Source organism: Otolemur garnettii, unplaced genomic scaffold, assembly GCF_000181295.1.
Source record: "Otolemur garnettii isolate 467f Iridium unplaced genomic scaffold, OtoGar3 scaffold00029, whole genome shotgun sequence".
NCBI lineage: Eukaryota > Metazoa > Chordata > Mammalia > Primates > Galagidae > Otolemur > Otolemur garnettii.
Genome location: NW_003852424.1, coordinates 17746399 through 17772061, shown reverse-complemented (window position 1 = coordinate 17772061; position 25663 = coordinate 17746399). Strand labels below are relative to the sequence as shown.

The following is a 25663-nucleotide window of genomic DNA, read 5'->3' as shown; positions in this document are numbered from 1 at the left end:
CCTGCAGCCCAAGCCTTAGCACAGCTCAATGGAAGTCTGGCCTGCCAGGCCTAGTTCCTCACCTCAGGGAGGTCAGCACAACCTGACTCAGGAAGCCTCAGGCCAAGACTCCTGGCCCAAGAACCCAGGCCAGGTGGTCCAGCCAGCTGAGTCCAAGGAAGACCCCAAGCACCCCCGGGACACCTAGGGGTAAGGATGGAGCCACTGGCTTCCTTTCATCACCAAAGAGCCCAGGATGCACACTGGGTCTGGGGGCTATGCAAAAGCTCTGGCCTGACCAAAAAGACACATTAGGGATCTGAGAGTGGGGAAGTCCCCAGGGGAAGGAGACCAAGCTATTGGGTAGAAGCCCTCCAGAGGCAGCCTGCCAGATCCTGCCACACCAGGAGCTCCAGCTGGAGCCAGGTTTGAAACCTCCACCTCCAGTATAGGGGGCTGGCGCCCTACTCCTTTGAGCCACAGGTGCCACCCCTGGACAATTTTCAAATTCTATGTGCTTCTTTGGTGAGAGACTGAAGTGAAAGATGAAAAGTTGGCTTAGTAGGATTTCTGCACACAGGATAGCGAGTCTCAGCTGAGTGTTAAACAGAAGAGCCTCTATCTCCTCCCCTCCTGAGCCAGTCTGGTCACAGCCTTTTATTCCAGTCTCCCCAAGGCCCTACTGGTCTGTGGTCAGCCCTGGGAAGTGGCTTCCATCAGGAGCATGTGCCCCCATGAACGACCTGCCACAGGCAGCCTGGCCAGCAGGTCAGAGCAGGAGTATCTCTGCCCAGGGTAACAACCTGCTGGAGTAACCATCTGCCTGGGGAGACCCATATAAAAGAGGTTTTCCTTTTGTCACACAACAGAAGGAGCTTTCTACCAATGAGCATGTCATTTCTATTGGAAACAAGGTTGGAAATGGGGTGGGAGGGTACTGGCTAGCTCTACTTTTGAGCTCTCAGGCCCTGCCTAGCTCTGACCCTTAAACTCTGACCCCATTTCTTTTCTCTTCTTTTTTTTTCCTTTTTGGCTGGGGCTGGGTTTGAACCTGCCACCTCTGGCATAGGGGGCTGGCGCCCTACTCCTTTGAGCCACAGGTGCCACCCTCTGACCCCATTTCTACAACTTCCACCTGAAGGGGGTGGCCAGCATCTCTGCTCATTGCTCACAGTGGCCTGTGTGCCACCTCATGCACAGTCATGCTCTATATGTTCTAGAAGACCACAGCAGTACAGTATGCAAGCAGGTCCCATGGCCAGGGGAGGCTGAGGTCCTCTCATGTACTGAGGGGTTGGCAGGGGGAATCCAAGATCTAGAGCTCCCAGGAAGCACCGGGCCAGACCTGGGAGGGGCTTCTGGTAGGAAAAGGGTCTGCTCAGAGCCTGTGCACCAGCTGCCTATGGGGAGCACAGGCAACACCAGCCATGCCCATAGCCAGGATGACCACAGCCCCTACCTCCATGTCTGCCTACACACGCAGTGTGCAGGGTGCTTAGCAGCAGGCCACACAAACTACAGGCTTCAGCTCTGTGGCTCCTCCCATAGGAGACCCATAGTCCCCATTTTACAGATAAGGAAACTAAGTCACAGAAGGGTAAGTTGTACCCATGGTCCTGGGCTCCAGGTACTCTGCAGTCTGCCCCTTACTGGCTGCATCCCAGACTAGGAAACAGATTGAGGAGACGTTCGCGGGGGGGGAGGGGGGGCTATGAAGGAGCTACAGGGGCTGCTCGGCCTGACAAGAACTGGGGGGGGCCATGGGGGCCCTGCTCACCCTCATCACTTGAGGCCTCCTGCTTGACCACTGACAGCGGGGAGCGAGTGGGTGGCCTGCCCAGGGGGTGGCGCCGGCTCTTCTTAATCTCCACCTTTAGTTTGGAAAAGGTAGATGGTGCCTGAAACCAAGACACACCAGCCACCCATGAAGTCACTACATCCAGAACCAGAGCAGAGTCTGATCAGCAGCCACACAAGCAGCACAGTGGTGCCTAAGCTTTCTATGTTCAGGGGTGATGGATGGGCCCAGGCAAGGGACAACAGTGACCATGCTATTTTCTAAACTGTCACCAGCCCTGTGAGAAGAGCTGCAGGCTCCATTTTGGATGAGCAGGTCCAGGAACGGCCCCTTCCTGGCTGGGCCCACCTAGCCAACACCCCTCCCCACCCTACCCTGCCTGTGCCTTCTTCCCCACCTGCATCTCTCCAGTCCGGGCCTTGGTCTCAGGTCGACCTGCCCCGCTGCCTGCTCCAATCTCCTCTGGCCCTGTCAGCTCCATGGGGGAGGCCTGCTCCTTCCAGGTCAGACCCTTCTGGGCAAAGTGCTCAAAAGCCTGCTGGCAGGACACATGGTCTTGGTCAACTGCCACCTTAGTGGGCCGTGGCACCACATATAGCATGGGAATGATAGGCCGCAGCTTGGCTTCGAGCTCTTCACTGGGCACCTCAGGGGGCACGACGTTGAGGAGCGCTGGTGGGGGGCTCTCTTCTATGACCGCAGAGCCCAGCACTGGGGGATCCAGTGGGGGCAGTGGCCCCAGTGCCTCCTCAGCAGGGATGGGGACAGGAGTGGGTGGTGGCTGCAGAGGCAGTGGGCCGTAGCTCTTCTTCTTTCGGTCACTCTTGGCCTTGGCTGGCAGCCGCAGCTTGCCCCTTCCATCCTCTGTGGGGAGAAGAGACAGCAGTCAAGGCCGGAGCCAGGTCACCCACGAGGCCTAGGAGCTACTTGGGATCAGCTGGTAGTCATCTGATCCCCAAGAGGCCCCCAGTAGGCAGAACCTCCCTCAGACATAGGGTGGGCAAAAAATATGGGCTTTGGGAAGTTTGGCCCACTTCAGGGTCACCTTGCCAGGTGGCAGGAAACAATCACCCCAGAGCCTGTGTTCCGGGTCAGCATTGTCCACCCCTGCAGGCCTGCAAGGACCAACATGATGACAAGCTCAGCATGCCCTTTCTTGGTCAGCAGCACCCACCCTGGAGGCCTGTGAGGATCAATACAATGATAGCTCAACATGCCTCTGGGACCACAATGGGGAAGTTATCAAGAGCTCACTGGGAGGGGGCTTCTCTGGGTTTGGAGGCACCTGTCTGGACGGGCTGCGCTAAATGTCATGATTCCCCCGGGTGGGTGTCAGAAAGAAGCAACATTTGTTTTCTTTCCACATATCTGAATTTTATATATTTCTACCATTAACATGCACAGGAACTTGAAAGAATTTTTCAAAAGCAAAACTTTAAAGCAGGCGTCCTCAAACTACGGCCCACAGGCCACATGTGGCCCACCGAGGACATTTATCCGGCCTGCCGGGTGTTTTTACCACCACTGCCTGTCCTGCTTAACAGCTGACTCGTCCCAGGGCCCGCAGCCTGGCCCTCCAACAGTCTGAGGGACAGTGAACTGGTCCCCTGTTTAAAAAGTTTGAGGACCCTTGCTTTAAAGAAAGAACCACAAACCAGAGGTCGCTTGAGGGAACAGGAGTGCTAGGTGGGCTTCTACCTGGGAACCCCTGGGTGAATCTAGGAGGGAATTACCTGACAAGCAACAGGTGAAGGGCCAGGTAGGTGCGTCTTTAGTGGCATTTTAATTCGAAGCCATGACCAGTGTGTTGTAAATCAAATATAAAACCGAGATGGGGAGTATGGTTGGCTGAATTATGGCCCTCAAAGATTTCCAGGTCCTAACTCTAATGGATATACAGCACCTCACATGGTAAAGAGACTCCACTCAGGAGATAGAGTTAAGAGCTTGAGATAGGAGATCACCCTAGATGATCCAGGGGTCCCAGTGTCCTCACAAGGTCCTCACACGAGGATCCAGGAGGGTCAGAGACAGAAAAAGATTAGAAGATGCTATGCTGCTGGCTCTGAAGGTAGACAGAGGGACCCTGAGCTGAGGGATGTGGTGGCTTCTAGACACTGGAAAAGGCAGGAGACGTGTTCCCCCTGAAGCCCCCAGGAGGGACCAGCCCTATCACACCTTGATTCTAGCTGAGTAAGGCCCATGTCAAACTTCTGTTCTCTAGAGCTATAAGATACACATGTTGCTTTAAGCCATTAGCTTGTGGTGGTTTGTTATAGTGGCCACAGAAAGCTCATGCAGATGGTGATTCCTTGGAGGGATGAGGGCAAGGTGGGATGTGACACTTTGGACCCCTGCCCTCAAGGAAAACCAGCCTATTATGCCCCACCCTGCAGACCCTGGGGCCTGACCCACTTTTTCCAGAGGATGGAACCTTGGCTAAGCTCAGTGGCCTCGTGTGTCTAGCGTATCACACAAGTGATGATGTTGGCTGATTATCAGGTCCTACCATCCAGGGCTAAAACTTTCAGTGCTAAAACTGGAAAGCCTAGAGCAAACCTGCTGATAACTTTACTACCTTTGCCTCCCCTGTCCAAGCAGGGAAAACAAGGAAAAATGGAGGGAAAGGAACCCATCTCTTTCCATGCTAAATTGGAGACAATGTGATGATTAATGGGGTCTGGGTTTGGACACAGCATCCACAATTCACCTCTCACTATAGAAAGCCCCATCCATGCATAGCCCTTGTTCAGCGGCTGCGAGGCCAGTGCCAGGACAAATAGGGACAGGAGCTGGGCAGAGACTCCAGGGTGGCTTCTCTCAAGAACAGGGCCTCCAAGTGGCCCCTGACCTTCTGAGCTGTTATCTAGCTCTTCTGTAGGGGGACATCCCCTTCAGAAGCCAACGGAAGCCCCAGACCTTGGAGTGACGTGCCTAAGGCTCAGCCTCTGACCATCACAGGTCACCCCTGTGACCATCTCTTGGGGTGTGTGGACCCAGGGATCCTCAAGTGGAACTGAGTAACCCTGTAGGTCTTTAAAGAGGATGGTGAGTAGCTAGTGCAGCTCTGCACATGTGTACCATGGTAAAAATGAGGAATTTGGTTTGCGCTTACCCTCTTGACCACATCACTCCCTCCCCTTCTGACCTCTTCTGGGCCCCACACTGCCAAACACTTGCTTACAAGTCACAGGGCCCTCATGATAGGTGCCCACCTCTAAAACTCTTATTTATCCAACACAACCTGCACTTGGCACACCTGCAGGAGCAAGCATGTGCTTCTGAGCATTTCATAGGTCCTGGAGTGTGTGCAGTGCAGACATAGAGCCTAAAGGATGAGAGTCCTGCAGACACCTACATCCCCCAACCCCCACAAGCAGACCACTGAGTAGCTAGCTGGTGTTGCTTTGCTGAGTACAGAGACTGTGCCATGGGTAAGTCATCCTGCAACTCATGTGCTACAGTCTTAACCCCCAGGACTCAGAACACAACCTTCTTTGGAAATAGCATCATTGCGGGGATAAGATGAGATCATTAAGGTGGACCTTGATCCAATACAACTCACAATGTGCTCATGAAAGGGGGACATCTGGGCACAGACACCCACATGGGAAAGCTATGAGAACAGGAAGATGCCAACTAGGAGCTAAGGACAGGGGCCTGGGACAGGTCCTCCCACAGCCCTTAAAGAGGACCAGCCCTGCCCACACCTGATCTTGAATTTCCATCCTCCAGAACCGAGAGAGAATGCATTTCTGTGGTTTAAACCTCCTAGTCTGAGGGACTTTACACAAATGAAACCCTGTGCTCCTACAACCTGCAACATTACATCTGTGAGTCCCTGGGGTGTAGAGCCTTGTCCTTCCTGGCTCACACCTGCAGAGGAAAGGAGGGCATCAGTAGGTGCCAGTTTCTCGTCCCTTTTCCATCAGCAGGAATCTATGTGCCTGTCCCCACTCCTGTGAATAGTCCTTGCTCCAGGGCACAAGATCCGGGAACTTTGAATATATGGTGTGCAAATGTTCAACTTTGCAAGATGGGCCAAGCCAGTCTCCAAAGCTGTACCTGGACTAACTCAGGTCTCAGGTGGCAGTGGACAGGGCTGACACTGATGCAGGCATTGGTCACTGCTGGGCCAGAGTGGATGCTTTCATCTCTGGGGTCTCAACAGCATTTTCACGTACATTTCCCAGAGTGCAGGATTCTGTTGGTCTGTGCTGTTTCCTCCTCTGGGCCGTTTTTTGCTGGGTTGAGCATCTCACTGATCCTAAGGAACCCTTTATTTGCCCTTGGCCAGTGATAGGACACAAATATCATTCCCATGTCAGCTTTTCCTTTCATTTTCTTAAAGGTGCACTGTGCTAATCACCAGTTATTTTAAACTAATCAAGTGTGTCAATCTTTATCTTTCTGGTTTATGCTTTTTAATGAAAAATTACTATAGCCTAAGGTTATAAAATGTTTTACTACTTTGTGTTTACACACTTAAAAAATCTGTTTTTATAGTATCAATTCTTATCTAGGCCATGTGGCAGTTCTGGGACCTGTGGATATCACCTCACAGCTCTGCAGGTGGCACTGACTTAAGAACCCTGAGATGAGAGGTCATCCTGGATGACCCAGGGAGCCCAATGTCCTTACACGAGGAACCAGGAAGCTCAGAGGCAGCAGGACTGGAAGATGCTGCGCTGTTGGCTCTGAAGGGGAGGAAGAGGCCCCAAGCTGCCAAGGGATGTGGGCAGCCTCTAAATGCTGAAAAAGGTGGGAGGCTGGTTCTCCCCTTGAAGACCCTAGCAGGTACCAGCCCTGACACACCTTGATGTTAGCCTGGTGAGGCCTGTGTCAGACGTCTGACTCCGGAACTGTGGGAGAATAAATATGTGTTGTTTTTGACAACAAAGGGTGTGATCATTTATTGTAGTGGCCACAAGGAGCTTATGTGGGCATGCAGGGTAGGAGGGATAGGTTCTCCCCATCACTCACTATGTATTCCCTGCACTAGGGTCCCATTCCTGGATCCTTGATCTGTCCATCTTTGCTTAGGTTCTATAAGCTTGCTGGCCAGTCTCCTTGTCTGGCAGGACAAGTCCCAGGTTCTCTGCAGCCCTCTATTCCTGGGGCTATCTCCATCTACATGCAAAGCATCTGTCTGGCCTCATCATTAATAGCCCCCACCTGCTGGACCCTGCACAGGACTGCACCAAACCTGCAAATAATTTGGGAGGAAACTATCTGCGTGGTGGGGAGTTCTCCTAATACCTGGTATATTGCTGTCTTTATCTAGCAATTCTTTTTTATCAGAAGTTTCTAATTCTCTCCAAAGGGCTTTATTTTTTTGGTCAGGTTTATTCCAAGGTACATTGCTTTTTGGTTGTGATCATTACAAATGTCATCTTTTTGAAGATTATGTCTTCTGTGAGTGGCTTGGGTATGAGAAGCAAGATTTGGCTCCTGTGTATCAAGCACAGTCTGCACCAGCTGTGCTCAATCCCTGTCACTCTGTCTACAGTCATCTGTGTTCCTATGCAGATAATCATGTCCACCTGCAAATAATGCCATAGCACCTGTGTCTTCCTTCCCTTTGCTATGATGCCTTTTCTTTCCCTGCCTTGCTGTTCTTGCTGGCTGACCCTTCTGAATCATGCTGAACAAGTAGAATCCAGACTTCCTACCGAGTGGTGGCATGTTGGGGGCAAAGTCATCCATGTGTCTCCCCTCCCTTCCTAGGCCTCTGTAGAGTTTCCCTGGGGACTGCCACTCTTCCCACAGAGGAACGCAGACACTCCCCACTGCTCGTGTATGAGGGGCAGGTGGGGCATATGCCTGCCTTCCCTAAGCTCTGTTGGAGTTGTGACCTTGTCACAGGCAGATAAGGTCACAGTGGGCCCACACAGAGGGAAACTGAGGATCCAGCAGGAGACTCTGGTGATATACGGCCCATGGCCAGAGGCAGCCCACACGCCTCATGTGCCCTCCCAGGAAGGGCTTGTTTCCACCTGGGGAGCTGCCATGTATCCAGACATGTGAGAAGCTAAAGCAGCGGTTCTCAACCTATGGGCGACCCCTTTGGACTGTATTAAAGATTCGCAGTATTAGGAAGGTTGAGAACCACTGAGTTAAGGCTATGAATTAGGAAAATGAAACCCAGTCACAGAAAAGAAAAAGGAATACTGTGCAACATGGGTGCAGGGTGCATTCACAACACTCACAGACTAAAGGGCACATTTCTGAGGCCCCCACCCTCTGAGGGACTCCTATATCACATTCCCACCAATGGCTGTGTCCTATGTCTTAGAAGTTCTAAGACAGGGGGATCCCAGGGGGCTTTGCTCAAGGGGCCATCCCCACTGCAGGACATTCCAGCATTTGGGCTGCAGGAAGCAGGGGGTTTTCTCTCTTCAATTTTGGGAGCAGAAGTATTTGTTATAGAAGTTACCCCATAAGGTCTATTAGCCCCCACGCTGGAAAGAAAGTGACACCAGGATCCTTAAACAGCAGGAACACTACTGCAGGAGGTGCTGGCTTTTTTCAGGAGACACCAACTAGGGCCAGACAGGTGCCAGGCCTCCCCTAGCTGGGACTGACCTTCTGTGCCCTCGGCCTCCCGAAGATGTGATGTTGGCTGTGGCTCCTCCTCATCCTCCTCGGGATCAGCCTCTGGCCCAGCCTCTTCCTTCACACAGCCCCCCACTTCCTCCAGGAGGCCTGCCCCAGCCATACCCTCCCCGGAGGTCTTGGGGTCTTCAGGCTTGGGCTTCTTGGGCTGGCTCCGCTTCCGGTGAGACCTAGAGAAGGTCATTCATCAGGCAGGAGGGGAGGCAAGACAAGGGAGCCCCTGTCTGTACACAGGCCATGGCAGGTAGCCACATGGCTCTAGAGGTGGGGCAGAGAATGGGGTTTTGCTCTTGGACATGGGAGAGGTACAGGGGCTGCAGAGGGAAGAGAAATCAAGGGAGAGGGACAGCGGGAACAATGGGGGTGTGTCAAGCCGAGTGCTGATGACAGCTGCAGATGGGAAGCCGACTGACACCAAATGGGATGGCAGGTAGGACCAGGCTGTAAGATCCAGTGTGTGGTGGACAGAGACATAGGAGAGTGACTCTGGGGAAACGGCAGCTCATGGAAAAATGCCTGGATGACAAACGGAACAAAAAAGACACTTACGACAGCCCCGGCTTTTTGGTCTGCTCTTTCTTCCTTTCTAGATTTGGTTTTCTCTCCTCCTCAGTCTTTTTCCAGTGTCTGTTTTCTTTCAGACTAATTTGTCTAGAATGTAAATTTCAGGGAGTTTTTCTCTAGGATGCAGCTCAACTCCCCAGGAGGGCTCGTTTGAGGCCTTGCTGTGGGCACCTGCTGTGTCCAACTCCCTAGGGCCTCTCTCTACAGCCCAGGAGATGTGCAGAAGCCCAAGCCCCGCATGGTTCCTCTGGCCTGTGCCATGGCCCCCAAGACCTGTAAGATGCTCCCTCTATGCCCTGTGACCAGGATCTGCTTGCAGGGCACAGCCTGAGCACAAGAAGTGCCAAGACACTGGGCAGACAGCAGGCCAGCCCCCAGTGAGGTCAACAGAAGGCCTGCAGGCCTACCTTAGCTACAACTTACTAGAAGCAGGGGAGAACAAGCAAAAAAGGAAGAAGAAGTAGTGAGGAAGGTGAGAGAGCCTGCCAGTGAGTGGCCAGGGTCTCCCTAGCTGAGTCCCCTTATGTAAGTTGAGACCTTACAGCCCAGCTTCCCTCTCTCCCCTTCCCCAATTAAGGTTCAGCCACATCAAACCCTGAGCAGACAAGCAGAGCTGGGAGCATCAGCTGTAGCTTCTGGGGTGCTTCCCAAGGCACTTGTCCCTATGGGCTCAGACTTGGGCACCTTAACCCCATGGGGACCCTCTTGCATTGACACCTCCAAGGACCAAGCCATCTCCAAGATGGGTTGGTGATCTGAGTGGGGTGGGGCCCAGGGGGCCCCAGGGCGTCTATTGCCAGGACCTCCATCCCCAATGGAGCCAGGCTGTCACACAGCAGCCTCTGCTCCCCCAGGACACTGGACCTGGCCACTACCCAGCACATCCCATGCTGGCTCCTGGGTGCATTCTTGGGGAAGCCTTCCTGGACCACCTCTTTCCATTGTCCCCAGAACATGCATCACTGCCAGGCCCCCTTGTTTCTTGGCTGCCTAACTCACTAGAGTCAGTGCTTCCCAATGTGTGCAGCATGGCCCGCCACAAGATGATGCAGGGCAGAAAGCGAGTGGGGAGGCATGGCATCACACATGCATGTGCACACGAGGTTGAAGTGGCAAGGGGAGGGCAGGGGACAGGTAGGGACACAGGAGGTCAAAGGAGGTGGTAAGGAGACATGGGAGCCATCCCTCCCTCCTAGGGATGGGCAGATAGTCCTGGGCTCTACACTGGGGTCTGGGAAGTGCTGGCTGCTTGCCCTGCTTGAAGATGGTGGGCTCAAGGGTGGGAGCTTCAGGACCCAGGGATGGGGTGCAGCTGGCTTCAGATACCACTCTCCCACATATGCCCCACCCCTGGCATGGCAGCACCCACACAAGGGCACCTCCCACTCTGACTCACCTGCCTCAGCTTCCTGTGGCTGCCACTGGTGCCTCAACCCCTCTGTTCACCCTGTTATGCCCTGAAGGCTACATCTGACCCAGCCTCAGCCCCACAGCCAGCCAGGGGTGTCCCCATGCCTGTGAGCCACACCCTGATTTCCCCACGAGCCCAGCCCGCCCTGGCCCCAGTGGGGGGACACATCCTAATGGTTTTGATTTCCTCTGCAATTTCCCAACACAGAGGGCTTGGCTGCCCTTGTCTACCTCCATGCCTTCTCCACCGCTCTCTGGATGGGATCTCCTGGTCCTTCATCCCCTGGCTTTTTCAGCTAAAGCCCTTGTTTAGCTATACATCTTCCAGCAGCTCTCCAAGAAAGGAGGTGACATCTGAAACTCGCATGTCTAAAAAGCCCTTTATTCCCCTCACACATTTCATTGGTGATTTGGCTAGGTTTGTATTTCTGGGAGGGGATTTCATTGGTCATCTTCTACCTTTTGAAGACCTGTTCTTCATCTTTTGGCTTGCAACATTATGACCGTAGATCTGAATCTAGCAATAGTCTTCATTCTCTCTTTTTCTCTGTCCCCAGGCTGAAGTACAATGGCAATATCACAGTTCACTGTGGCCTCAAACTCCTGGGTTCAAGTTATCCTCCTGCCTTAGCCTTCTGAGTAGCTGCACAGGTGAGTGCACCACCATAGCCAGTAATATTTTAAAGTTTTTGCAGAGACAGGGTCTCACTGTGTTACCCAGGCTGGTCTCAAACTCCAAGCCTCAAGTGATCCTTCTGCTTTGGCCTACCAAAGTGCTGAGATTACAGGCATGAGCCACCACTCTGGGCCTGATTCCTCATTCTTTATGTTGAATTATTTGTTCACTGTGGAAGCTTCTGATATCTTTTCTTTACCCAAGAGAGTTGTGAAATTTCACAGTGATGTGTTGTGGGTAATTTTCATCCTCTGACCAGACTTCTTAATGAGGAAATGCAAAGTCTTTGGATCATGGGAAATTTTTCTTTTTTCTTTTTCTGAAACTCCAGTTCAAGGCTGATTTCCTGGACTGAGCCTCCTCCTTTTTAGCTCCACCTTTCTGCCTATGCTCCAACAGAGGCTTCCTCTAGCTGTCCCCTGCCTGGCTCACATATCCACTCTTACCTGAGGGTCATCTCTTCCCTAAACATTTCTTCTTTAGAGTAACAGGCCTTCCTTTCTGAATGCAAAGCCATCTCCTCACTCTGAGGGTCATCAGGCTTCCTCTGCTTGCTTCATGTTCTCTTTCCCTTTCTTAGACCCTGTCTTTCCCATTGGAGAGTTTCTTCTGATGTTTCTGAACCCTAGCTGTCCACTGTTGGTGGCTTTGAGCACGTAAGTAACAGTGTGGATGCAGCCCCAGGGTATAGAGACACAGGAGGCTCCCACTCTAGGGCACTCTGCTATTAGGGTCTTTAGTTTTGTTCCACTGGGCCCCTCTTTTATCCAGAAGGGAACCCTGTGTCGTCCTTTTTGGCCCTTGAGGTGGTGGTGCATGAGACTGGCAGCCAGGCCTCCAGCACTCCACTTCAGAAAAGGCACTGCACTGCCCCTACCCAAAGCCACCCATCACCTTCTGCTGGCAGATGAGTGGCATGGCATGGGTGGGGACAGCCACAGCTATAGGGGGACTGGGGAAGGCCCTTGGGCCCAGCCATTCTTCATGTACCCTAGCAAAGCTGCCCTCATGCCAACCCACCATGGCCCCCAACCCAGGAGGAGCCCAGGCACCATCCAGTTGCTCCCACTGGCCATCCTCTCCACAGTGGGCCTGTGGTTTTTCTGTGTTACCAAGGCAGTCACCTCCTGCTCATCCTTTCCTTCTTTTCAAAGTCTGCTGCCACTGCTCTGCAGCCACTCTCTCCCTCCTGTCCTCTCTGCCACTGCTTGACCTCTTAGTGGAGAAGAACATGGACCCTACCTGCCAGGCTTCAGTGGATACTACTTGGCTTATACAAACCAAATGTTAGGACTTAGTCAAAATAATGGTGCTAATATGTTCAAGGTGAAAGCAGATATCCCTTGGACCTTAGGAGGCAGGCAGGCAGCTGGGCAGCTGGGCTCTGCCCCAAAGCGCCAGGTCTGCTCACACCCCAGAGAGAGTCAGGGCTACCCAAGCCCTGCCCCAAGGATCGGGGTGGCTGTTAGGCCTTCCCTAGGTTGTGCCCTCAGTGCCACAACTTCTCCTACCAGCTCCCTTCCTTCCCTGCACTTGCTGCCCCTGAGGCAAGGGTCTGTGCATCATTCAAAGAATTTCCCTTTTGAGAAACTACAGGGCTGTGTGAGGAAAACAAATGTAGGAGACACAGACTTCCTGGAGCTCCTAGTTCCAGGGTCAGCAGGAGCTGTCAGGGCACACTGGTCATGAGGGCCTGTCCCTGTGTACCAGGCACCATGTTTGTGGGGAAGGGCTCAGGACATGGCAGGCTGTGGCAGCACTGGTGGGAATGGGGGGGTATAGAAGCAGTGGGAGGATATTGGCCTGCAGTACAGTGGTATCAGGCAGCAGGGACAGCAGCATGGAACTCAGAAGAGGCCCAAGGTCCAGTCAGGCTAACAGTGTGGCAGCAGGTGGGGAAGGCTGGACCAAGAGTGGCCAGGTAGTGTTGGTGGGAGCCATGGGACCAGGCTTGGTGACAGCCACGGAGTAGCCTCCCTGTGTCCTGCAGAGGCTGAGGTGAGACAGGTTCCAGAAAGAAGGATGTGCTTATTTCCCAGCTTCCACCCAGGTAGGAAGCATACCATGTTTCCCTGAAAATAAGACCTACCCACCCAAAATAAGCCCTAGTAGGATTTCTATGCATTTGTTAAATATAAGCCCTACCCTGATAATAAGACCTAGTGATAGGTGTGGCTATGCAGCGTATCTGCATAATCACGCCATGCATTTCGGTGTGGAGAGAAGATATCCCCTGAAAATAAGCCCTAGTGTGTCTTCTTGAGAAAAAATAAATATAAGACAGTGTCTTATTTTCGGGGAAACATGGTAGGTGCTGTGCAAGGCATGTGCACTCCTGCTGGAGCAGGTATTTCTTATAGCTTAAGCTTTCACTGGAAGGAGCCAAGATGAAAAGCTCATCTGCACAGGGTGGAGCGTGGTGTTGGCATTAGTGTGGAGAAGATGGCAGCAGGGGGCAGGGCCCTAAGCTACACAGCATCACCCAGGGTCAGGGGAAGGATGCTGACAGCCAGCAATGCAGCAGTATCAGGTGTCCTGTTCACCATGGAGAAAAATACAAATAGCCACGAGTGGGGGGTCAGTGCACCCAGCAAGGCGTAGTTGCGGAAAATAAATCCACAGAAAGGCATTATGGTGGAGCAGAGCATTTTCTTTTAGTTCTGGAGGCTACAGTGACCCAGCTGCCTCCTGGGGAGCTAATGTCTAGGCTGGCATCAGCTAGAGGTGCCACCTAATGAGCACATGGGATCTTCTCATAGCCATTCCAAAGGTAAGGAAGGCTCTTAGAACAGTGAGCATGTGGGTCCACCCTGACACCATCCCTTGGTCTGGGGCAAGGATTCCCAACCAGGGCACACTGGGTAACACTTGAGGACATCTGTGGTTATCACACTGAGGGTTGCTCCTAGCACAGAGCACACAGAAGCAGAGACACCACTCAGTATCCTACAGTGCCCAAGATAGCCCCACCTCAGAGAATGACCTGCCCAGTGTCCACAGGCCCCTGTCTAGCAAGTGAACCAAGTTCACTTTCCCCTTATCAGAGTCCAGCCAAGAACATTCAGACAGTACCCCTAGGCCCTAAAATAAGCATTCTGAAGCTCAGGGGTGCTCAGTTTAGGGGCAGGGATGAGCCATGTGGGGAGTGCTGGCAAGGGAGGGGCACAGTGCAACTTCTGAGAACCAGCCACCCTGGGAAGAAGGAGAGTGCCAGGCTCAGGCTTTCAAACATGAGTCACCAATCACCCTTTACAGAGAAAAGCACCCCTGTGACTTAAAAAAAAAAAAAGGGACTCAGCCTTGTTTTATATACTAAAGGCTTTATAGAAATGATATCCTTGCAAATAGGACTTGTTATTCAGTCCCTCAGGTGGATTCTGCACCTCTCCAGGATGGTGGGAAAGGGGGACACTCCAGAAACAAACAGCTTGTGACTTGGGTGTTGGCAGAAAGAGGGGCAGTGGGGCAGGCTGTCTAGGCCTGTAGCAGAGAAGTTTCCCAGTAGCAGTGAACGCAGTGGTCTGCCTGGCTTCTTCCTGGCAGGATCTTAGCTAGCCCTTAATCCCACTCCACTCCCCAGAATGCAGCACCCGCTTATTGGCAATCAGCTCTGTTGACCAATTAGCCTTAGCCACAATCAATTAGCCATTATGCAAATAGCATATCCTGGCTGGGAGCTGGGGGTGCTCAGCTTGCCCTGGGGGGGCTGTGGGGCCTGCATAGAGGAGAAAGAACAGGAAATCCAAGAGACAAACAACAAAAGGAACCGGAAAAGAGCTCACCTCTATGTAGGCTGCCAGAAAGAGATGTGAAAAACATTCTAAGCTGACAGAACATTCTCCAAGAGAGGGGTCCCAGTGGAGAAAGCACGTGGGTGAGGGTAGGACCACCTGAACTCATGGACCTGCAGCCTGAGTAGGGAAGAACATTCTAGACTGGGGGTGACTTTTCACAGAAACCAGTTCCAAGGCCTGTTTCTATAAAGGGTGGGAGGCATCACTGGAAATGAACTGGCCAAGCTGCCCCCAACCCTGATGCTCAGTGCCTGGGCCTTGGGTGGGCACTATTAATTACCAGCTGGGACAAGATAGAGCCAGAAGTTACCGAGCAGCTGCAGAAAGAAAAGCGCAAAGGTGAGGGGGAGACCACCCTCCACTCTAGGGCTGAAAGTTTTAGTCTAAACACCAGATCCCTCCATGGCCTAATTTGGTACAGCCCACGAGCTAAGAATGGTATTTACATTTTTAAATGGCTCAAAAAAGAAATATTATCATATTGCGCAGCATAGGAGAATTATGATATCCAGCTTTCGGTGTCCATAAATAAAGTTTCAGCAGACATAGTTGTGTGCACATGTACTAAATGCCTATTGATTACTGTGGCTTTGCGCTGTAAAGGTGTGGTCAAGCCACTGTGGCAGAGAGGGTCCCACCTACATAGAGTCACTAGTTAGCTCTTTGGCCCTTTTTGGGGAGAGTCAGCTAAACCTATGCTGTGCTGGCCCTCTCGGGTCCAGCTCACACTCAGGACTGCTTGCAGGGCACCCACAAGGAACAGACCTGTCATCAACTTATCTGAGAGTAGCCAACAGAAGCTGCTTCCAGTTGCCTAAAGTCTTTTCATTCCAAGTGTGAAGTCTATCTGCTTCTCAACCAAGATAAGTTTTCCCCAACTTGTCCATGACCTGGGGCAAACACAGGCCAAGAGACTGCAATACTCCCCCAACCCCTCACCAGGCACCCCTCCCAATGCAGGCTGGGAGTGCATGCATTGTCCTAATGAGCAGGGACCAGGGCTCTGCACAGCAGAGAGATCCTCCAATTTGCAGTGAGGGATTCTGAGCTGGAACAAGGCTTACCCTGAAAGGCTGGGGTCCAGGATCTCAATGCAAGCAATACTTTCCCCTTAACGTGAACAAATACAGATGCAGGGGGCAGGGGCTCCATGCCCCACCTGGCACCCCATGGGCCTGGCACAGCCCCTGCTATCTCTCACCTCAGGGGACTAAGAAGCCCTAACAGCAGAAACAGGGTGAGCAAGAGGAATGCTGTGTGCTGCCCCAAGAGGAAACCAGGCAGTCATGTCGGGTATGACCTGCTTCTGTCACCCTGGAAGACTCAGGTCAAAGAGCCCCTACGACCCCAGGGGCAGCCTCCTGGAAGGTGGTGCAGCAAGGAATAAGGGGAACATGCATGTTTAGGCAACACCAACACTGCCCCCCTTGGGCTAGTCAGCCCAAAGCATACACTGTGCCCCAAAAGTAGGGAGAGACACAGGGGGCAGGGATGGGGGGGCACAGGACCCCTGCCAGTGGGGAGTGACCTGAGGTTGGGAGGGCCTTAGCAGGGGTCACTTACTGTCACCACTGGGGCGGGTTACAGTGGCAGCCATTCAGAGACTCACCTGCGGAGGAGCTTGGCCTTCAGTGAGGCGCGGGAGGCACTCCAGGAGCTCAGCTCAGGGCTGGTGAGGGCCGTGGGCCGGGTGTGATCCAGCACAGTGAGGTCCTTGCCCTGCTTCCACAGTTCGTAGCGCTCGGGCTGCAGGATGCGCACGAACACATCCATGGAGATCTTCACCATGTCCTTCCGGCATGTGCACTGCAGGACAGGGGATGGGCGCCTTGAGCCCCTGGCACCATGGCCCTCGTCCTCCCCTACACAGCCCTTTACCCAGCTTCTCATTTCTAGAACTGTCACAAGGCAGGAAATGAAATCTTTTCTCCAGTAACAGGTGAGGCTGCCAAACATCCTTTCTCAAGCCCCACGTGTTCCCAACTGTGAAATCTCTGGCTTGCCCCTTGGAGTTATGACAACCAATAAGCAAACATTCAAGAGCAGCATTTGGAGAGCAGAACCCTCTGCTCAGGGAGGAGAGCTTAAGAATCAGGCTGAGCTCCGGCACTCAGCAGCCCTGAGGCCAGCGTGGCTGAGGTTCCGCTCCCTTTGGTCGGTTCAAACAAAAATGGTTCTCTTCTCAAAAGCACATGCCTCTCTGAAGACATAAAAACCAACACAGAAGGTCTTATAGCAGCAATTGTTCCAAGAGGGCCAGGAAGGGAGGAAAAGCAGAGTGTTCCCAGAGAGCTCAGAAAACACAAGGGGAAACACACAGACTCCTGGGGGCTCTTGAGGGGCAGGGCTGGCCTAAGGGCCCTATACACCATATCTAGCTGTCTCTATCTAAAGATGAAGTTGAAGGTCTGAGAGTCTCAGTGACTCAGCCACTAAGAAATGGAGCTAAAATGCTACATGCTGAGGCAGGCACAAGTGGCCTCTTGCTCAACTTAAGCAACCATGCCCTGAACAGGATGGACACTTGTGCTTAGAAAGGTCAAGCAAGCAGCAAGCACATGGTAAGGACTGGGTATGACAAAGGGTTCTCCTACCCTTCTGCGCCCCAAGAGCCCCTCTCTACACTACTGCTCTAGGGGCTCTGCCTCCACTTCCCTCCTCTCTGTGCCACACTGGGCAATGGGAGGGAGGCACTGCAGGTAACTTGGAGACACTCAACTCTTCAGGGACTAGGGAGCCAGAGAAGCTGGGCACCCCAGAGGGTAAGATGCCAGAAGCCCAAGCAGCTTTTCCTGCGACCATCACTTAGCTATCAGGAGGTAGCTAGGCAGCCCTGGGTTCTGGCTCACCTCACTTGCAGCTGTTGTGGCTCAAAAGCATCACAATGTACAAACATGCAGGCATGACTGTGTGCCAGTAAAACTTTGATAAATGCAGGCCATAGGGCAGCAACTGCTGGTCTAGACTATGAAGGATAAAGCAGCCATGGGAGCCTTCTCCAGGGCTGTGGGGAAGTTCAGGGATGGGGGGGCCATTCCCTTCCTCTGAAAGGGGCTCGGTCCCCCTCCTCATAGGGAGATGCATGCCCAGGGACACAGGGTGGCTCCAACCTCCTGCCAACCCTTGCAGTTCAGAAGCCTACTTGGAACTTTCCCATATCCAAAAGAATGTAGCTTAAAATGTTACATTTCTGTTTTAAGTACCCAGCTTGCTGTCATCACTGTGTTCTCAATAGAAACAAAGGAATCAGAATGGTAAAGACTTAACTGAACTCAACCATTATGTTACCTTGCCCTGACAAGCCCTTCCAAATACCCCTCAATTTGTTCTGGAAACACTGAAATATTTACCACCCCAAATCTGATGTGGAAGGAGGTAGCAGCGGAAACCTTCCAGTGGAATTTCCTGCAGCTCCCATCCACGCCCGTTCCCTGATCCCAGGGGTAGCTGTGGAACCTTCTGCTGGATCGGGAGCAGGGACTGGGGAACAGTTATAACCCGAGCTGAGCAGGAGGGAATATTTATGGCCAAATGGTTCTCAGCAAACTCAATTCACTTAATGAAAAACTGTGCAGGATAGAAAGGCTGGCGGCGTGATTTGGCTGCGGAGGAGAGGTTGCACAGATGGTGCCCATGTTTCTGATTCCTGGCTGGGCCTCGGCCTCCCCAGTGTCACCATTAACAGCGGCTTAAGGGATTTGTATCAAGCGGCTTTGCAATTGCTTTTCCTTAAGTAATTAAAAAAAAAACACCTGTGTGCACCCATGGAGGGGCCATGCAGACACGCTCTGCGGACCGCGTCACTGTGACCTGGAACTGGGCCTGAGCCCCCTTGCCCAGCCATGGCTGGCCCGGCTACTGATATGTCCTATGCTCAGGGGCTGATGCTGCTGGTGTAAGCCATCCAAGGTGGCAGGTGCTGTGGGATACCTGACAGAATGGTGGTAGCTGGAAACATTGGTACCCAAGTGTCCATAAGGGTTCTGTAGGGATCTGGGAAGTGTGGGCACCTGAGAAGGAAACAAGAGGGAGGAGGGAAGGCCCTGCAGGGAGCGGTGCCAGGGAAGGGAGTAACAGCCCTGTGGATTTAGGACACAGGACAGGCATTTCCAAGTGCTGGGCAGCTGAGTAGGGGTCTCCTTGTTTTAGCCCAACAGTTTGGGAGAGGAATTTGCTAAAGCCATGAAGAGATTAACTTTTTCTTAAAAGCTACCTCCTGGGCTGGACATGCTGGGGCCCCACTACCAGGCACCACCATTGTCCTCTTCTGTTAGCAGGGTGCTACAGCCAGGGAGGGGTCAGAGTCCTCAGGGTAGCTTCCAAACTGGTGCCCAGGGAGGGAAGGGACACAGGCTAGCAAAGCCCATCATCTGCTTTCATTATTGAAACCCCAGGTCATGTTGTCTGCCGCCAGCCCCAGTCCTATTCCCAACCCTTTGGGACATATATTTTTGCGAAGATCTACAGGAGTTTCTCAAGTTGACACCTCCTGCCTGTTCTCACTTCCTGCCACCCAAATTAGCACCCCCCCCCCCAGTCTCAGTAGAGACAGAGTGCACTCTCAAGGGGGAGTCTGGCCATGTCATTAGTTTCTGATGGAGAAATCAGGCATGAATGCAGGAAAGGTGGTCTGAGTGGTCCCCTGAAGGCCTCAGCATACTCTAGGGCCCCAGGTACCATGGCACAACATGCAGCAACTCAGTCACTAGAGCCACGTGGGTGGGGCCATCTGAGAGTGGCTGAGTGGGCACCACCTGCTCCAATCCAGCCAGAGCAGGTGGCAGTGATGCCTCAGTGCTGAGCAAGCCTATGGAGAGAGAGAAGGGAGGAGAAGCAGGAGGCAGAGTGCAGGAAGGATGTAGGCAGTGAGTACATAGTACATGGCGTGGGCCCCCTGCTAGGCTCAGCCTCCACAGAGGGTCTTTACTCCAAAAGGAACCTCCCCTGCCACACCCTGGAGTTCACCTTCCACCCATGGGGAGGCCTCACCTACTTCAGGCTCTCAGCCTATACCTGGTGACCCCCACACCAGGACTTGGTCTTGATGCTCTAGGCTGGGCCTGACCCCTACTAGCCTCTTTCTGCCCCTGGTGATGTGGTAGCCAGGCTGAGTGGACACCCCCTGGGTACCTCCTTGGCACCATGAATTGCACAGAACAGGTTCTCAGATGGCACCTCACGTTGAGAGCACCAGCACTGCCACAACCACCAAACTGATCAGAATGGGCTGCATGGTACTTAAGCTGGAGACTGGCTGAGGGAAGCCTCTGACAAGAGAGGAAAGCAGCAGCTCTGCTCCTACAAGAGTCCCAGAGGAGGAAGCTGGGGTTGGCCATCATCACCCCACCAGCCCAAGCAAGGCTGACAGCTTCTAGAGGATGACACCAGCAACCAGCCGCATAGGACATGGGGCTAAACTGTGCAGTTCTATGGGCCACAGATCACATGTAGATTGCAGGTCCCTAAACATAAACAAGCTCACCCTGCAGCTCCCCTTTTAGGGACCATAATGAAGGAGAAAGGATTTCATACAAAGACACCCACTGCCTCTTTCCTAAGAGAAAAACACACACCACACACACAAATGTAAACCGAGATAACTCCAGCCACACTGCTCGGCCACTATGGGGCAGAATAAGGCAATGACAGATCCACATGACATATAGTATGCTGCAGCCAGACCTGCTCTATGAGACAGCTCTGAACAGAATGCTCTTACCATATGCATTACGTGAAGAAATAAAAGCACACAGTCACATATGCAGTGGGGGCCCAGTTATGAGTAGAGATGTTTAAAAAAAAAAGACAAATTCACCAAAACATCAGCCATGTTTTTTCACTATGACATTAAACAATTCTCATGCTATTTATTTTTCTAAACATCTTTACTGAGTAGGTGCATCATATAAGTCAGGCCTGCCACTTGGTCATTTGGTTTGGCTAATACAATTGGCTGTGCTGATTCATTAGCTTACTGTTCTCATGACAAGGACAGAGTAAACGGTCACAACAGAGAATATGTGGATTCTGAGCCTGCACACAGTCACCATTACGAGTCCTCTACAGAAAGTCTACCACACCTTAATTTAAGTCATGAAATAATTTTTATAGAGTGACTTGTAGTCTAAGGACCTCAGTGATGAACATCTACATACCAACTTTGGTGCACTGTACGAGCAGTCCCAGACGTGTCCCTGAGTACTCACAGCAGCTCTAGTTTTTCTGGAGCATGGTGGCCACATACCCCCACTCCCACATCTTGCCACCAGCTCTGGAACAAGAGCCTTTGATCACTCCCATCAAGAAGCAGTGTGGCTCAAGTGGCTAAGGCGCCAGCCACATATACCTAAGGTGGCAGGTTCGAATCCAGCCCGGGCCCACCAAATAACAATGATGGCTGCAACCAAAAAATAGCCAGGTATTGTGGAAGGAGCCTGTGGTCCCAGCTACTTGGGAGGCTGAGGCAGGAGACTCGCTTGAGCCCAGGAGTTGGAAGTTGCTATGAGCTATGATGCCATGGCACTCTACCCAGGGGGACAGCTTGAGGCTCTGTCTCAAAAAAAAAAAAAAAAAAAAAAGCAGCAGCCTAGCCCTGGAGCAAGGAGGTCTGGACTCTCACTGTGCCTCTCTGGGCCACCTGCCCTCCGTGCCCATCAGCCACTCACTGTGGGGATGCTACCAAGAACCCAAGTGAAGCTCAGGGACCCTGGGCCCACTGTATCTCACCCTTGGGGGTCCTAACCCCACCCTGGGATGGAACCCAGATAGGATGCACCCACACACACACAATGCCCAGGGATGTGGCTGTCCCTGACTAGCCAGCTCCAAATCCAGCCCACAGACTTCACACGTTCTGACTGGGACTGCCCTAGTGTGACTTCGCTTTCTTGTCATTTAAATGAACCTAGACCCCAATATATAGAACAATGTAGCAGTCAGGGTCTCTATAATGACAACCAAAGGATCAAGACCCTGGCTCAGCTCAGTTTACATGAACTGTGCAGGGCCCAAGCAGGGATGAGAACAGCACAGCCTTGGAGGCATGCTTTTCCTTTTCTGTTCTGTTGTGGTGTGCATTTTCTTACTGAAGGCAGTTCCAGTATGCTATGGAGTAACATTTTGGAGTAAAAGCAGTAATATTTTGTAAGCTCTAAGGGACACATATAAGATGAGATCCAACTTCCAGGAGTGATGTTCCCTGAAAGATTCCCTTCCATGACAGAGTATCAGGGTACATATTCCTAGCAGGTTTCAGAACTGTATGACCCAGAGTTGAAAGCATGTTTTAAGGACCTTTAATTTCCCAAAGTTTGGGATGCTGGGAAAAAAAGTACCAACCTTAGATTAGATCTTGCATTGCCAGCCACAAAAATTCAGACAAAAGGGTTTCAAACTTTTAGCTCAAAGAGTCACATCTCTCATGTCTGAATTATCATGGCCTCTGAGTTAGAAAGTCTGAATTAATGCGGATTCACTGCAATGCTGGGTCCCTGGCCCAAAGGCTTACAGTGTTACTGGGGAGACAGAATAAACACATAAGAGAAGCCAGAGAAACACAGACAGCAGAGAAAGGATATGTACCCATCCCCTCAGGGATAACTCTGAATACCAGGAAGCAGGGTACTGGGCCTGCGGCATCTACTGTGTACATGTCTCTGACAGTTGCTGCAAAGGGGCCAGGGCTGCTGGCACCAGCTCTGTCCCCACCTTTCCATGGCCAGAGTGACTCCTCTGCTTTTCAGGACTAAGTTAGTGGGATGGGTTGGCCAAGAACCTGGCCAGCCTCCCTGCCACTCATGCAGCAGGTATCAGGTGCCTTTTGATCAGATAAGCCAACCAAAAAAAAGTCTCTTTTGTCTCCCCCTCACCCATCTCTATGACCACTGGGTGAGCAAGTCTCAGGAACTCACCCAGATTCTGAGAATCTGGTATGAACATGGCCAGCCTGCTCCAGTTCTGTTGAAGGAAACTAGGCTCCTATACTGCAGTCCAAGAACCATGATGGTGAACATCCTGGCCACCTCCTCTAGGACCAAGGCAGGGGAAGGACAGAGTATGGTATGAGCCTCACAGAACAGAAGCATAGTCAGCTGGGCTCGGGAATAAATGGCTGGATCATGGCACTGACCCTAAGAAAGGGTCAGAGTAGAGAAAGTGTGTGCCCAGTGGCTCAATCAGATGCAGCTGTCACTTACCGGTGATAAGCAAAAGATTTATGACCATGAGTTAGGGGCCCAGACCTAATCTAAGTACCTCTGCCCTGGCCAGGCCTTGTCACTCAGTGCCCAGACACCAAGTCAAAGAGCTAGAGGCAGGGCTGTCATTGCCTCAGAAGACTGATACATCAAACATCCTGACATTCACTGACTGATACATCAAACATCCTGACATTCAATCCTCCAGGACCCATTGCTGAGTTCCCAGGGAAATGGGAAAGCAATGTTGGGTTGGTATTGGCCTCTGGTTACACACGGCAGGGGCCCACAGCAGAGGCAAGCAGATTTCTTCTTTCTAAAGTGTGAAAAAAAATAGAAATCAGAATATCAATGGACTCAAAGTTGGTGGCTATGGGGCCCAAGGCCTGCTTTGTGATAGTGAGCTTGCCTAGCCCCCTGCAGAGAGCGAGGATGAGGCTGCTGCTCATCACATCCATAGGGTGTGCACACTAGACAGATCCTAGGGCTCTGGTGCCTTCCAGGGGAATGACCACCAACTGCCCACATGACCTGACCTGGCCTGGGGGACCCCTGGGACTGTCCCTTGAGGTAATCACTGAGGACTGTCCCTAGTGGGAGGAGTGGACACAGAGGGCAGGCAGGGCTGTTACCAGGAGACATTCCTTCAGCTCCATCTCCTGCTCTCCATCACTTTGAAAAGTGAAATAAGTTTAACCTTTTCATAAGAATAAATATTAATGCCTAATGAAACTTACAAAATCTTATTACTTAGCAGTTCCAGAGCACTAGATGTGCAAAGTACCTCGGTACTGCTTTAGGGCCCAACAAAGTGTGGGGAAGGAGAGTGGGGAGAGAAGGCACCAGTGTCAGGAGAGTAGACCAGGGCGGACTACTCAACAGAGGAGAAAGTTGGGCACTGCACCTGCTATGGGGGTGCAGCCCCATTCCCTCCCCGCCCCCCCCCACATTCCATTGGGCACCTAGCCGTTATCCTTGGTGACTTCCATCTCAGCCTGCTGCCCCTTCCAGAGGGCCCCAGAATGCCCCCATCCCTGCCCCCTGCCAACTGGAGGACAAAGCTATGGGAAGGAGGCAGGTACCAGCACTTGTGGGTGCCTGCATCTAAATGTTTTTGCGTGATGGGCCAAGTACACACAGCCCACCTCCTTCCTGGAACCACAGGAGGGACTTTAATAAAAGATACCTCTGCAAGGACAGGGGAATGGGGAAGGAGACAAAAACCAGTAGCAAAGTGGTAATTGGGCAGCTGGCCAACAGTGGGAAGGGATACAGACCCCAGGGAGCCAACCTAGAAGAGATGAGGTGACAGCAGGTGCACATGACCTCTGCCTCTGCAGCCCAGACTCCACTAGAAAGGAGAGGAGGACACCTGCAGGGTGTGCTATCAGTGCACCCCAGCCCTCCCACCCCTGCTCAGGGGGGTGTTCAACATGCCTTACTGAAGTCCCGGGGTTGCCTGACCTGGGGATACTAGGCAAACCTCAGCGTGTCAGTGCCACCCTCAGGACCCTAGGCAGGAGCCCTGAGCACTATTCCTGCACAGTCTGGCTAGACCAAGAGCAAAGACCTAAACACACTGATTTTGGGGGGCTCCCCCAAATAGACCAACAACATCCCCCCATGGTAAAGCTCCATGTTAGAAAGGTAGCCCTACACCCAGAGCTCACACCAGCCTCAGGTCCCAACTTGGAACCATCACACTCCATCTTTACTAGAGAGCATCAGGGACAGGATCTCTACCACAATTCCAGGACAGCAAAACCAACAACTGGAAAAACACAACTGGGAAGACATAGAGGTCAGAGAAGAGATTTTCAAAAAGAACTTAAAACTATCATCTATATCCTCAGAAAAAAAAGATACCACATCATGAAACAAGAGAGCATACAGAAAAGGAATATCTAGAGGACAAAAAAAAGCAAAAGTTAACAATAGAGAGTTTGGGTAATACGGTTAAGGGACTCTCCCAGCAAACAAAAAACAGTTGAAAAAGATGAAAAATGGGGCAGGAAGAAATAAAGGAACTGGAGTACTATATCGGAGACATCTAACCCTGAGTGACAGGAGTCTGAATTAGAGACGGGGAAGAAAGAAGAGCAAGTCATTGATGGGACCACTGGAGAGTCTCCCAGCATTGGGAAACCCCAGATGGAAAGGATTCAAGGGTGCAGGTGGCAAACATCAGACTCATGCCAGGCACCTAATTGGGAGACATGAGAACACTAGGGACACAAAGAGGACTAAGATTCCAGAAGGGAAAAGAACAGGTCACACACCAAAAGTGAGGAATCGGAAGAGAGTCTGGCTTTTTACCAGCAACACTGAAAGAACACAGGTGAGCACAGCCCGCAAAGTCCTCAAGGAGGACAAGCGCCACTGAGATTTCCAGACCCAGCCAAACTGTCAGCTGCCTGGAAACAGTGCCTTGTCCTGCAGGCATCCCTCCATCTCCTAGTCTAAGCTTTCTATGGAGTTTTTGGTCTCCTTTTAAATTTCTTTTCTTTTCTTATATCCCTGTTTTCTTTTGAGACAGAGCCTCAAACTATCCCCCTGGGTAGAGTGCCATGGCATCACGCTTACAGCAACCTCCAACTCCTGGGCTCAAGCGAGTCTCCTGCCTCAGCCTCCC

At 52.1% G+C, this 25663-nt stretch overlaps 1 protein-coding gene across 2 annotated transcripts in view; it reads right to left on the bottom strand.

The window, feature by feature from the left end:
- The window catches only part of KDM4B (lysine demethylase 4B), a 155763-nt gene that overhangs the window by 16559 nt on the left and 113541 nt on the right, over positions 1-25663 (bottom strand). Inside the window, exons 10-14 of one of the 2 annotated variants that reach the window (XM_003788769.3) lie at positions 16446-16642; positions 8942-9043; positions 8363-8562; positions 2175-2641; positions 1757-1877 (exon numbers count right to left, since the gene is read on the bottom strand). In XM_003788769.3, the coding sequence (XP_003788817.1) occupies positions 1757-1877; positions 2175-2641; positions 8363-8562; positions 8942-9043; positions 16446-16642 (1087 nt within the window). The remainder of the gene's footprint in view (positions 1-1756; positions 1878-2174; positions 2642-8362; positions 8563-8941; positions 9044-16445; positions 16643-25663) is intronic. The other variant, XM_012804561.1, reaches the window with a different exon arrangement.